General features: G+C 43.3%; 1 protein-coding gene across 4 annotated transcripts in view; it reads right to left on the reverse strand.

Annotated features, from left to right (window-relative positions):
* tiam2a (TIAM Rac1 associated GEF 2a) overlaps window positions 1-15,000 on the reverse strand; it is a 77,437-nt gene that overhangs the window by 18,969 nt on the left and 43,468 nt on the right. For all 4 annotated transcript variants that reach the window (XM_078277209.1, XM_078277206.1, XM_078277208.1 and 1 more), the window contains exons 12-15: window positions 14,908-14,986; window positions 14,678-14,767; window positions 14,344-14,553; window positions 11,744-11,823 (exon numbers count right to left, since the gene is read on the reverse strand). In XM_078277209.1, the coding sequence (XP_078133335.1) occupies window positions 11,744-11,823; window positions 14,344-14,553; window positions 14,678-14,767; window positions 14,908-14,986 (459 nt within the window). The remainder of the gene's footprint in view (window positions 1-11,743; window positions 11,824-14,343; window positions 14,554-14,677; window positions 14,768-14,907; window positions 14,987-15,000) is intronic.

The raw sequence follows: 15,000 nt of genomic DNA on the forward strand, positions 1-15,000 counted from the left end.
ACTGCGCTAGTTTTCTAAATGTAGCTAAAAATACCTCTGCTCATTCACAAAAAGTATAGTTTACTCCAGCTGGCTTTGTACATCTCTGATAGGTGGAACCCTGTGAAAAATTCAGCATCATACCATTACAGAGGTGTTCAACAGAAACAGCTAATCTACATTGCTTTATATTGGACTGTATTGCCTGGGGTCGGAAATTAACATCAGCCGTTGGCACCACACTGCGAAGTCTTGCCTGTGGTGGGTAAGAATATGTAGTCTGAGCAACTGTGTCAGAAAATGAGTCCTCATCAGCCTCTTTGTTCTAGTCCCTAGGACGTGAAAAAGAAGCAGTGAGGGGAAAACCTCTCCCTTCCATCTATTTTACATCGTGGTTGTCACTGTATGGTATATGCTTTTCAAGCACTGTGGTAAACATTTACACAATCAGAATCCTAATTGCTTACCAGGTAAGCTACTCAAGCACTACTTCATCAACTGCACCAAGCTTTGCTAGACAGTACTGTATCCATCAATTATGTGATTTCTATGCTAAGAAAATAGCCTCATGATGACCAGCTGTCCCAGTGAAAAACATGATGTAGAATTATAGTTTGTGGCCATGTCACTAGTGTCAGTAATATCAGGTTCCAATTGGCTGCACAGCAACACAGCACGGCAGGCAAAACAGCCGCTCAGCACTCTCCGCCTTCCTGTGTGTGTGTGTGTGTGTGTGTGTGTGGTATCACATGAGCAAGCATTCAAGTACAGCTCACTATTAAAGACTCAACAGCAACACACAAGAATCGATAGACCCCTCATTCTGACACTGCAAGCATCAATACATACTTGTACGCAGTTCCCGAGCAGTGTGTGAAAGATTGTCTGAGTCATCATCTCTGAAACGGGTATGAGCTACCACCCATAGCCCCCCCCGTCTACTCCCAGGGAGCCCACAGACAATCAAGGCTTCCATTAATAAGCCTGCGACTCTTCAGCTAGCTTGTTATGGCATGGTCACTCCAGAGACGGCACTCCAATGCTGCAATATAAGCTGCTTTCCGACCGGAGGGATTTTTGCAGTTCCTAGAACATAAAATTCCTAGAACCCTTTTTTTCTCGTGTTCCGACTGAACCAATTTGGGGATTTTTAAGTCCCTCTGGCCACACTTTCTCCAACTCTTTCAGCTCCTACTTCAGGGCAGGGTCTTTTCTTTTTTCCCTTTTCAGCATATGAACCTAGGTCAACGAGGGTCGGGTTTCCGGTACAGACAGACCAACAACGGGACAATTTTAACAATTTTCGCCATCTTGTTCATCACTAATTTCGCGTTTTAGGCGAGAAATTAACTGTTTAGATTTCGAATATAGGCAGTCTTGCAAAAATTTATGTCGAATTGACAATTTGCTTCAAGGTTTTCGGAGTTGAGAAGTTCCATGAAGTGAGGCGACAGCCAGCAGGCACCTGCCCCGGCCGCTAGCTCTTCGCTCGTCCAGTCATGCTCAGAGACCCCGAGGTAAGCTGGAGGTCTCTCAGACCGCTCTCGTTAATAAGAGGCTTTTATTTCGCTGTTGACGGTTCGTTTGTTTAAATATCACAACACGTCCATCATAAGATTATCGGGAACCTGTGGTTAACTGTCTTTTCGGAGTTAAACTCCACAAGTGTGTCCTGTGGCCGGCTGGCCGTCTCTCTCTCTCTCTCTCTCTCTCTCACACACACACACACACACACACACACACACACACACACACACACGCGGGGGAGAGAGATACCCGTTTCTCTTCAGGACACTTGTTTAAATTATGACAAATATGCTATATACATTAGATTTAGTTCATACTTTTTTTCATGTATTTGTTTTCTGATTTTAACGCTATAAAGACCGTTGCCGTGCTTGCGTCACTCCCTTACCCCTCCTACCACTTGGCCAGTGGGAATGTAAATGGAAAAAAAACGGTTTTGGGGGAGAGTAGTTAGTAGATCTGTTTAGAAGTGGACTTTTCCTACCTTTAACTACGTTCCTGTAACTACTTGGTCGGAAAGCGGCTATAGACTTGAGAGGGGCGGCGTAAAATGACTCCATTTCCTCTATGTATGTCTGGGCTAAGCCTCTTTCAAGTGATCCACCACCCACAGCAATGCTCTCTACTCTGGAGCTCTTTGAATGTGGGATGATAATTATGGAGGGGCCACGCTCGCAGCTCTGCAAGGCACAGCGGTGTTATGAGCTCACAGTGACAATGGACAATAGGGTGATGTTTGGCAGGTTTAATCTTTACCATGTTACCTATTTTAGGTTAGCGTATAAGCATGCCAACATTTTCCAATTAGCAAACAAATTAAAATTTTAGCCTGATGATTGCCAAAAATCATCAACTTCAACGTCTGAGATGATGGGAAAAAAACATTTTTGCAAACATTTATTCTGTTTATGTGCACGCCTACGTAAAGCACCTCATTCGGAAAAGAGATTTATAAGGAACCAAAGAATGTCAGCCATCTGCAACTACAGCTACTGACACACACTATCCCGTTAAAGACCACAAAATACACTTCAGACACAGATGCTGATACCACACAGCGCCAGTCAGCCTTCATTCACTGATACACACTCTGGGAAAACGCCATATTGTGCCAGGCGGGGGGGACAGGGGGAGATTGCCGGAAGAAAACACAGCGGTTAAGGATATCAGAGCAATATATTCATCAAATAGCCCACTGGTAGCTCAAGACAGGGGGAGAGCAGCCTTGTGGAGACAGATAACAGTCATATCTGCAGTTTATTTCGGCTACAGGCACCCAGAGGAAAGGGGAGGCCTGTCCGGTCTCTCTCTCTCTCACACACACACACACACACACACTTAATTGGACGCTCGGGAACACTGTGCACATGGAAACACTTTCACCTCTTACACAGCTTCCTAACTAAGTAAGATTGTCATCTAAATAGCAGATATCTGCATTGGAGCGTGACAGGAAGAGGTGGGCAAAAAAGAAAGACAGAAGAAAAGCGGAGAGGAGGGAGGGGGGCTATACACTGTCATGACTCAGGAATTGCGATAGCCTCACAACAATCCCACCGACATTGCCTGACAGCTAGCCCAAATAACCAATTAAGAGCAGAGGACGGGAGCCAGCGGAGGCGGGAGAAAAGCCTGGGAGCGCCAGGAAAGACAAGTGGATCCGACAGCGCTGCTGTGAATTTCTATTCAGGTTGTCCCTCTGACAGCTGACCGCTCTGGATCATGTTTCTACCCCGTCTCGCCATGTATGCCCTTAAGTCAATTTAGAAAAGAGGTCTTTGTCAACCTTTAAAAAGGTTTTTAAAAAAAAAAATGAAGTGAGAGGCTGTTGAACTGTCTACATGGTTTCCTTCTGACGGCGTCCAGCGGCATTTTTCATTTTCAGTCAACTGCCATAACACTGTAACAATGTACTTACTTGCTAGATGCCCTTGATGTGAAAGCAAAGGGTTTCGTCACGAAATGCTGTACCCTTCCCATCAAGTACAATTTCTTATTTCTATAAATACACTTACAGTTTCATTACAAACTGGCCAAAAAACTGACCATGATAAGCTTACATATATTGATCAATATCAATATTAAATATCAATATCAATATTGATACAAAAAGCCTTTATTGTACCCACTCACTTTCAGGTGCAGGGATGCTTAAAACACAGTTGAGCGCTAATGACTTTCTACAGTCTCTTTCAAAGAGGCCCCTTCAAGAAGTACATCAAATATTACAGCATAAACATTATTAATCTCTAAATATTCACTTCCTAATCCAATCCCCTGCTCACCATGAAGAGCAGTCTGTAGAGCAGCCTCCACGCTACTGTGGCCTGCCGCTGGGTCCTTCGGGCCAGCGAGCAGCCCTTCCTACGCAGCCTGCCTCCCCTGGATGCTGGCATGTCGGCTCCAGAGATAGTGTGTGGTTATACAACCTAGCTGAACCAAAGAAAATATCCGCCACAAAACTGAATAGTTGGCTTGACCGTTTTGGAGATCTATCTTCTCGCTCTGTCCACCTCTGATTTTAATGTGATGTTAGTCAATTCCCTCTTGCAACATGTCTTACCCTGCTCCTCCTTTCCTGCTCTCTAATTAGTGTCCAATACTGGCTGTCTCTCTGCTAGGCCCGGGTCAGAAGCCTCAGAATTGAGTACACCTATGCCTCTGATGCGAAGTGGGCTTTGATGGGGGATCGAGCCATTGATCCTGCGCCCTGGCGTTCTGCAAGCGTAAGCAGAGTAAAAGTGCTCGCTGCCGGCTTGTTTTGCATATCAATCACTAGCGGACGGTCTGGCCACTTGTGCAAATAGAGGGGAATTCTTTCCCTGGCAACTGTGTCCTCTCTTACTGTCCGTCTCTTTCCATCAGTGCTGGTCTTTCTACATCTCTACTTTCACATCCTGCCATCAATCCTACTTCACTCTGTCCATTTGCCTCCAGAAATCCCCATTCCTCTTTCCTCTCCCTCTGGTTCTTCCCCTCCGTTTTGGCTCCATGTGACCTCGGTGTAACTTCCAGAGAGCTGAATGGAGAGGCCGGGGGCTGTATCCGTGTCCAGTCTTTCAATAGCATTAGTACAATGCAGACTGTTCTGGCTTGTTACCTCCACACACAGAGGAATGGCTGACTCAAAAATGGGAGGCTCTGAGCCGGTGGGGGGTAACAGGGCAGGAATGTCAACTATGGACTCGCTCTAGAATAAAACGTGAGATGTATCAGACATTGCACAAGGTATTTTTTACACAGAATAAATAAACAGATGAAGTCTCTGTCCACGAAAATGTATCTTGTTTTTCAATCAGGCTCTATTTTACCCACATTTTAAGACTAAGGTAAGGTACTTTCTTGACTGGCATCCTAAAAGAAGACAATGCAGTGTCAAAGTTCCTCTACCTACCCTCCTAAATTCAGGGAGATGACCATGGGAAGTATTAAGCATTTTATGCTTTTATTAGAGAGACAGGAAACAAGAAGAGAGATAGAATGTGAGTGCCATGCAAAGGTCCCCAGTTGAGACGCATGGTTACAGCCTCTGAACACCCACCCTCTGAACACCCACACAGACGTTTTCAATTATTCTGGCTGATTAGACCTTTGCTCAGGTTAAAAGGTGGGCCAGATCTTTGATTGGACTATATTAGTTCACAAATCTTCATCTACCAATAAGAATGATAAAGGTGTCATTTGTCATGCCTTGACAATGGAGCACACTTTTGGACAGTCTCTTCTCAAAAAGGCATCTGAGGTTTTGCACTTGATTGTACACATGGAACGTGAGAATGTGAAGAATCAACAAAAGAAAAGTTCCAATCCCAACTACTTTTACATGTCCACACAACAGTTGTGTAAAGTAGGCATGATGGGCGTTCCAGACGCTGTCAGACAACCTCACAAGCACTTTTTGTTTGAAGCATACTGAGGCCTCCATGCTCATGATCATCACTGTTGGCTGTAATCACACACACACACACACACACACACACACACACACACACACACTTAACCATGCAGGATTTTAGCCCCCTTTTTGGCACATGCAAACACTGAATATTATTTAGTCTCATTAGTGTCATATTCCAATACTTGTTGTGTTGGGTGTAAACACACATAAAAAAAGAAAACACACACAGCTCAGCTCTGTCAGACTGGGAGATTGCAAGATAAACACGAAACACTGTCTCCATCTCCCTCTAACGCTCCAATGGAGCCATTATGTTCAGAGCTCAGTCTGCTTTGCAGATGAAACGCCACTCAAATCAAAGGAGAAGCCTTGCACTTTACCAGCAGAGAGGCCCCATCTTAGCCGAAATAAACAAACAAGCGTAAGGAGGGAGGGGATAAAGAAGAGGGGATGAAAAACAGGAGTGTCCCTAGGGCTGGCTTTGCCCATCCCTCATAGGAAACAGCCTTGTCATGACACACACACAGAGAGAGAGAGAGAGAGAGAGAGAGAGAGAGAGAGAGAGAGAGAGAGAGAGAGAGAGACAGGCCAGTGATTCATTTGCCATGTTAGTGGGCTATAGTGCCATCATGCCATCCTCTTTTCAGAGCTCAATAAAAGAAGATGCATGCTCATAAATCAAACTGAGTAAAGGGGAGGGGAGAGGAAAATGAGAGGAAGGGCTGGTCCCGTTGCGCTCCACTCAAGACCATTTACGCCTTTTATTATTCATCCCAAAACAAATATTATTCCGCCAAGTCTCAGAGGACTTTGGGAGAGCAGTGTGCTTTAATAATGAAGCCAGCTTCAGATTAAAAACACCCATTCTATTGAGTCCCCCTAGGCTATTGAGATCCACTCCGCTGCATGACTGCCAGTACAAAGGCAAAGTAATGCTAGAACTATATGCTATTCTTACTCCACCAAGATGCCTAAAACTATATGAAAGGTTAAGTGAAAATGCTGGTTCCAACACTGAACATGGCTTGATGACAAACAAGTCTGCGGAATAACTAATGACAATCCCTACGCTGACCCCATTCCCCTTTCCTGAAAGCTCAACCTGAAGCAACCAAAGCACCCTGAACGATCCACACCATACAACTGACAAAGATGACACGATACTAACAGATACTAGACCCACTAGGCACATAAGGTGACCGTTAAGAGTGAATACATGCCCATAAAAACTGCTAGTCAGACCAATACAATTAATTCTAATACATCCCATGCTGCTGAGATTACATCAAGGATAGCAATAAAGGCAGTAGAGAAATTAACACCACAACCTTTTGCCTTACTCCCATCTGCCTACACTATAAATCTTAAAAGGGAACAGTTGAATTAAAGATCACCAGGATGGGGCTGAGTAGAGAGGGCTTGTTGGGACCAACAGCGCTGTACATGACACACTAACTATATGCTGAAGTCCGCATGACAATGCCAACATGTTGCTGTTTAGCAGGCAATGTTTACCATGTTCACAATCAGTTTAGTTTTTTTGCATTCTAACTATTTTGGCACTAAACACAAAGTACAGCTGAGGATGACGGGAATGTCATTAGTTTTACAGGTATTTGCATTAACTAAAGTATTGGACAAATTAAAATTAAGACCTGGTGAAGGCACTAAAGGAAAATTCAGGGGGTCGTCAAAGTGATTAGGATTCATCCTCTGGGCACCGTGGGTATATCAAGTACCAAGTTTCATGGCAATTCATCCCATAGTTTTTGAGATATTTCAGTCTAGACCGAAGTAGACCGATTAACAATGCCATCCCTAGAGCCACGCCTCTAGCTTGGCTTAAAATGTAGCAAATAATTCATGTACACTGCACATGAGACTGTAAATGCATGCTGTTTTTTCATGAGCTCTTTAAAATTAAGGCTAAAATGCTAATGAAAGGCAAATAAAAGGCTAATGAATTTTCTGACTGTAAAACTACTCCAAATTCATATCCGTGGAGATATTTTTACCAAATACACACAGAAGGTTGTGGGAGTTGTGTGAAAGTTTGCAGCTGAAGTGTAATGACTCATAGTATCAGCTGCTTCAGTGAAAACCTCCCACAAGCATGGAGCACATCATCCCTATAGTTACCGGTTGTTTGTCCCCTTTGACGTCTCTTTGGCAGGACAGGCAGGCAGCCACGTCCCGAGCCAAGTGGGCCAGCTTGTCTTTGAGGAAGCGTCCCAAACTGAGCAGCACAGAGCCCAAGAACAGGTCCTTCTCCTCGGCCTCGTGGCCGGACAGCCGGAACCAGCACATGGCTAGGAGGGAGCACAGGGCCTGGGCAGGCGACTGGTCCCGCATAAAGAGCTCGATTAAGGTGGTGAGGTAGAGACGCGGCCGAGGATCTTCATCATTCACCGTCGGGGCTACGATTGGTATGGCTAATGCCACGGCTTTGCCAGGCACCCCCGGTGCAGTCATTCCAGCCAGATCTGGGTCATGTTGGATCTGGGTCCGGACCCTATTGGTCCCTCCATTGCTCCTTCTTTTTTAAGTTTTTTAATTGCCAGCTCTGTCTTCCCAACTTGTTTACAGTGGAGTGGACTGAAGAGAGCAGGCTAGCATTTACTGCGCTGACAGCTGTAAGCCCAGATTATTAGCCTGCTCACGGCCAGATGGCAACTGATGGGTTTAGTCATAACACACACACACACACACACACACACACACACACACACCTAATCTAACCCCTCCAAAAACCCATTCCACAGACAGACACGCACCCCAGTTGGGTAAAGTAGATTCTCTTAAGTTTGGGAAGGGTATGGTTGCAGCTCTAAGGAAGACGGGATCATGTTTGAAGAAGATGATACAAGCTGATATCCGTAGGCATCTACCATATCCCTTTGAAGTCTAGGAGCCATGATAAGAGAGGAGAATAAAAATTGAATAATTCAACTTTCTGTTAGTCACACATTTAAAAAAGTGTTAAAACACCTCTCAGACTCCTCTCGTCCACTAAGACAAGTTAAAAAAAAGTGACCAGAGGAAAAGAGGAAGAGGAAATAGAAACAGCACCCATGTTGCAGTTTACTAATGCCTTCTTCTAATTTAGAGAAGTGTAATAACCACTACTTGAATCAAGTAAATGAAGCCAAATCTCTCTTACAGACAAAGGACGGCTCGTCCAGTCATAGCGCTCTTCATAAGTCCATTTAAATGCTCTTACTGAAACATTTAGTCTGGACAAAAGCAAAGAGGCTTAATATGTCTGTCTGCTGTCTAACCTTTGGTTTAATACAATACATGACTGGCCTCTTTACAACATGTAAAAATTATGAATGCTATTTATAGAGTAAAAGAACATCACAGTTTTTTCTACATAATGGAATTTGATATTAAAGTAACATGGCAGTGGGTCATGCAGAATTATTATTTTCATTAGGTCCCCCAATATATTACAAAAACACAAGAAAGTTTCTGTCAATCCCCAAACCAATTGACTAATAATTTTAGCTTTACGTGAAACATTTTTAACTGGATACACCAAAGTAAAGCTGAAACTAATGATTATGTTCATTAGTGGTTAACCTGACTTATTTTGTTGATTATTTAAGTCATTGTTTGGTCTTTAAAATGTAAACCAAAAAGATAATGTGAAAAATGCCCATTAAAGTTTCCCAAATAAACATTTAAACTGTCCAAAACCAAAAAGGTAATTTTAATTTATCATTTTCATAGCGGACTAAGAACAACAGCAAATATTCCCATTTAAGAAGATGGAACTAGTAAAATTAAGTCATTTATTTTTTGACGAAACAATTATTCAATAATCAAATCCTTTAAGACATCCTGGTATGTTTCTCTGTGTGTGCATGGATACATGTGTGAGTTCCCCACAGAGGACTGGTTCCATGTGGTGAAACCAGACCATGCCAGATTTTGTGTGTGTGTGTGTGTGTGTGTGTGTGTGTGTGTGTGTGTGTGTGTGTGTGTGTGTGTGTGTGTGTGTGTGTGTTTTGATGACATTTCAGCCAACAAATCCCCATCAAGCCTCTATAAAAGCTGTTCAGTTGCTCAACTAGTGGAGATTAGGTGAGGCATAAACAAAATTGATGCAGCTATTCTGATTTTGCTTGTACGCATCCTTATGACTGCTTTACTTCACTACACCAGCGCAATGCGTGTCAAATCAATTTAATTTGAGGGGCGTCGTGGGAGTTTTCCGGGACCAATTCAGTTGACGTCTTTGCAATTGATTGGTTAAGCTCGTGGTACAATTGCAAAGACGTCAACTGAATTGGTAAACTGCGGTAAACCGATTGCTACGGCGCTCCATAGCCAAATGCATCAGTAAGTAACTCACAGGCACAGGAATCACAATAAGTATCTCGAAGGTAAACAAAATTGATAATTGTGCTGAGTAAGCACTTCTCCACAAAAACACACACAGATCACTCTTGTGTAATAAGCGCAAATTGGAATGCAACGAACCAATTAATCAAAGATAGTCAGTCTAGTGAGGCGACCGATTACAGGGTGTGACAAGAGGCTTGAAATGAGTTCTTCCCTTCCATCCATCTCTATTGACTTTCAGAGCACCGCCTGCACGCACGTGTGCGCCTATATGCTGATACATGGCTGGTTTTCAACTCGGTGACTCGATTTCTTTCTCCTCGCCCCAGAGAACAAACTGATGGCCGTGCGGTGATTAAATTCCACTCTTTGTGACAGCAAAAATCTGATTTACCAGCATCAATATCTCACCCTCGTTTTTTTTTTTTTGTGCGTGTTTCGCCTTCACAGTGGCTGACTCTTCCTAATGGAGGCAGAATTTTTTTCTCTTTTTGTGCCTCAATGTTCACGTATGCAGTGACATAAGAACACACATTCATACACCTCCCTCCTTCCCTCACAAACACAAACACACACATCTTCCATTCATTCCCTAGTAACAGACAAACGGCAGGGAACTGAGCAGCAGCAGCAGCAATGGTGCAGTGCAGATCCCAGCGCAGTGTGGGACTGACTCGTGTCGCCGGGCACACAAAAAGAGACGAATAGAGCCAGAATAGAGAGAAGTAAGGAGAACAGGGCACGTGTCCTTTGATCCACCTCCTGGCTGACCTAGGGTCACGCACGCACGGTCTCTTCTGACACAGGCAATTAGAATGAAGCTCGGCAATTAAGAGATGGTTTCTGGATATTTGGCCTGGATTTACCATCAATGAGTCATTGATGAAATAAACACAACACGACTGCCTGGTTCCCTTCTTCATTTAGACCATATTACATAACAAGCAGGTTGGTGCCAAAAATAGTGTGTCAAACATGCACTCACATTGTTTACAAAAGGACAGAAAATATTAGCTGAATGATGCAAGAGAAGGTGAATATGCATGAACGCACACACACATCCGCTTCTCAGACTACCAGCCATGTCTACATCACTAACACGCGGCTCTTTGTGATGACCACACACACTCATTACTGCTCTCGATAAACACCGGCATACACACACCCTCTCGTATTACATTACCACAGTGCTGAGGCGTAATTCCCAACGGGACAGGCTCATGCTCAGTTTAATGACTTCAATAAAGTTGGTTTACATATCAAAAATCTGACCGGATATTCAACAGACAGACAGAAATAGGCATGCAATCTGCCATAAATCATCAGGGACAACCATTTGGCATATTTATAGAGGAGATAGATTCTCTAAAACCGATATTAGAGGGAATTCGAGAGTTGTATTGATTGCACCTGTTTTGTGTTTAAGACCAAAGCCAGGACTCTGAAGGCAGAGACAAGCACCAGGAATATGTCATACACAAGAAGATATCTGTCTGTCTTACATTTATTTACTAAATAAACTGCAGTAGCTCTTAATATAATTATAGATGTGTATGCTTGAGTGAAGATAAGGGTGACAGAACCGTATGAGACAACGGTTTCTTCAGAGAGATTTGGCTTTGCTCGCAGGCTTTCAATGTTGTTTTTGTGTGTGTGTGTGTGTGTGTGTGTGTGTGTGTGTGTATAGAGTCAGAGGGAGTGTGACACAGCCCCTTCTCTCAGTCTGCATCCTGTCTTCAAGTCTTAATAAGCTGTGTTGATACCGATGGCTATGATGGAGTATTCTAATTATGGTAATGCTAAGAATTGGTGCCTGACAACCCCACAGCTGCCACTGTGAGTGGGCACAAACACACACACACACACTTGACAATGTGTACACATTTATTAACACAAACCAACCTGGCAGGAGAGAAGAGAGGTACGTGGATGTCTACGAGACATTAGAAATACTTTCTTTCTAGCACACAGACACACTCAAGCCCCTCCTACCTTGCTGTGCTGAACAGGCCTGTGTGCGCAGTGGGAGTGACCGTTCTCCAGTCCTACACCATCAGCTGCAGAGAACACATCTGGAGAGAGAGGGAGGACATTTTTAACATTAGGTTTAGCGTCACAGTGTGTGTGTGTGTGTGTGTGTGTGTGTGTGTGTGTGTGTGTGTGTGTGTGAGAGAGTGAGAGTGTGTGTGTTTGGTGTGCGAGATAGTGTTTTGTACCCATACCACCCCCTTCACTGCATCTGCACTATATTGTTTTTTGCTAAAAGCTTTCTACTGACCACAATACACAAACTACGCTGGCTAGTTATAGTCTAAAACCATCATGGGCGCCTGCCATCTCTCCTGTCTAAAAATGGCAATGGCATTCAGTCATCCCAAGACAGAAAAACTTGGCAATCCTAATTAAAGACTCTTATCTCTCTCCTTGTTTGACTTAAAAAAAAAAAAAAAGCCTAAAACTGTTTTGAAGATAAAGTTATCCTAATAAAATGCATTTTTGCATATAAATTGTCCCGACAGCATGACATTATCAGATTAACGGAGTGATTTGAAAACATTTTCCAGATTTTGGCTACTTCTCCTAAAATTCAAGGTCCCGAGGACAAACTCTCCAGCAGTTGGCACATGAAAAGACTTTTCTTCCCGATTGTAGCCCGGGAGGCGGGCCAATGTGACAGCAGGAAACAAAAGAAAATTGCTGGACCTCCTGTGAAGCTGAACATCTCCTTTTTGAGATGCCAATCATCGTCAACCAAACTGTCTGACTGGCAGAATTACAAAAGATATCTAGTTATTGAATTTCATTCTCTTGTCTTGTACGTTTGCATGAGGCTTAATTAGTCCATATGACTGACAGTTTCCTTTAAGGAATGCCATCATAAAATAATTTGTGTAAGATAAGTGTTGATTCCCCAATGTCGTCTTTTACCTCCCTGCCCTCCTTATCAGCCTGCCTGGGATCATACGCCCTCTAGAGACGGAGAAGAAAACTGCAGCCACTTTGATCACACCACTCTCTGTAATGAGGCCTTCAAGTTATTAATCCCTCTGTGTTCAATTACGGCTGTAGTGGAGGAAACTTATGAATTACAATCATTGTTGATGCTCACAAGATGACGCACTTTCTATGAAACTGACAAAAAATGCCAAACAATGAAAAAAGTCATTAAAAAGGCTCTGCACATTTTAAAGGAAAATATCAGTAGTATTATTGTTCTGGTACATTTTGGTATATTTCATTCAAAAAACTTTAAAAAGTTAAAAGGTCATCCAGTATGGTAAAGTGCATATCATGAAACAGCAAAAATCCTGTGTTAAAGTCTACAAGTCATAATCTTTTTATCCAATTTACACTGTGACTCTCTCATAAAACACCAAAAAAATAAGCTTAGAGAAATCTGAATTGTTATAAAAAATTAAATTGGTCCCTCTCTGCTCTTTTTAGAACTGGCCCACTGACCATTCCTGACCAATTTCTTCATGTACTCATTAGTAAAGAAATGGCCCGATGTCCTATTTTGACAAATATCCATAACTGTAGTTTAAAATTGAGGTCATAATCTTGTCTGATGTGAGACCATATTAACTGAACCAACTGAAGAACAGTACCAAATCTTAAACTTGATGCCACAGATATGCGAGCAAGATTTTCTTCGGTTTTGGATTTCCCTTACCTTGAGGCTTGAACAAATAAAATGCATTTGTACCCGGCTGGGTATCAGCTGTGTGGCGACATGGATGACCTAACTGCTCAGTTCTGACACCTCACATCTCATGTGAGATTAAACCATGGCGACAGGATACTATACATCCACAGCGATTATGAGCCCTCTGCGGTCAAAAACCCCTTCTGGGTTTTCCTCTCCCCCCGGATACACAAAGCTGTGAAACTTCATCTGGAGCTTTTTCAACTGCTTTTCTTCTTTTGACAGTGAAGAGAGAGAACAAGTCTCTTATGAGGAAGTAGAGATCAGAACGAGATCTTAACTGGAACGGAAGTGTGATAGCAGTTTTGTGGTGTAGGTGACAAAACTATCTTTCTCAGCAAAGACTGACAGAGAAACTGACTATCGAGCAACCTTAACTACAGATTAAAGGACATCACAAAGACAAACCTACCTGGATATACAGTAACTAATTCACGAACAAATCACACAACAAAAAGATGCAATATGTGCAACAACACAGAAAACTGGATGGGTCAACTGGGCTTCAACTTTGAGCAGCGGCAGATCCAGGCTGTTCACAGGAAGAATGTCACAGCTTGCCTTCAGAGAAAACTGAGAACCCAGTGCCTTCATACGGTTTGTACACAAAACTGAGAAAGCGCTACCTCAAAGGGTGTTCGAGGCATTTCGCAGAAGCTACAATTCCTCTCTCTTCATGTGTCTCTTTCTCCCACCATCTGTCTAACAAACTGAAACTAAAGGGTGTCACTATTAACATCACACTTCACTTTCAATCTTACTGTTAAGTGTTCCCATTAGGTAAAAATCTATAGCCTCTTAGTACAAATACATCCCCACTAATGACTACATCTACATGCTGGTTCGAGGATTTGTATGTGGTTTAATGCCACATGGATTTATGCACCTGAGGAGGACTTGGCTCGGTGGTGCTTGCTGGGAACCTCCTGGTTGTGCGCAAGAGGATGGCGGTGGTTGAAGGTTAGCGGCAGGGGTCCATCCCGCCTCAGGGTCAGGTGCAGGGTTTGTTCAGCAAACAGCGTCTGGATTAGCGCCAGGTCCAGGCCCGACACGCACCGGCCGTTCAGCCCCAGGACCTCATCGCCTGGACGCAGGCCTGGGAACACAGACGAGTATGAATTTTTCAGAAAAGGAGGTGCTAAAAGCTGCACAGATCAGACATGTGATGCCATTATTGGAGGTTTCAGGATTATTTGTGTCATTCTTAAGCAAGCAGGCACCTTCGTTGAATGCCAGTTCATCAGGAAGTACTTCACTGACAAAAATCCTGCTGTTTTTCTGGCTGTCAATGTGTCCTGTTACTGCGAAACCTGGTAGGAGGAAAAGAAACAAAGATGGAGACAAACAAAGAGAGTTCAGTTCGACAAACAAACTACACAAAGGAGCATGAGGTGGACAATAAAACAGACACAACTAGATCTAAATCAATCCACATAAGTGCCCGCCTCACCAAAGTCTGCGATGCCACTCGGCTTGCTCATGTGGAGAGTAAACACATTAACTGGGACAACCTCCAACTGATCATTGACCTAGAGGGTGATAT

This window comes from Sander vitreus, chromosome 20, assembly GCF_031162955.1.
Source record: "Sander vitreus isolate 19-12246 chromosome 20, sanVit1, whole genome shotgun sequence".
Taxonomy (NCBI): domain Eukaryota; kingdom Metazoa; phylum Chordata; class Actinopteri; order Perciformes; family Percidae; genus Sander; species Sander vitreus.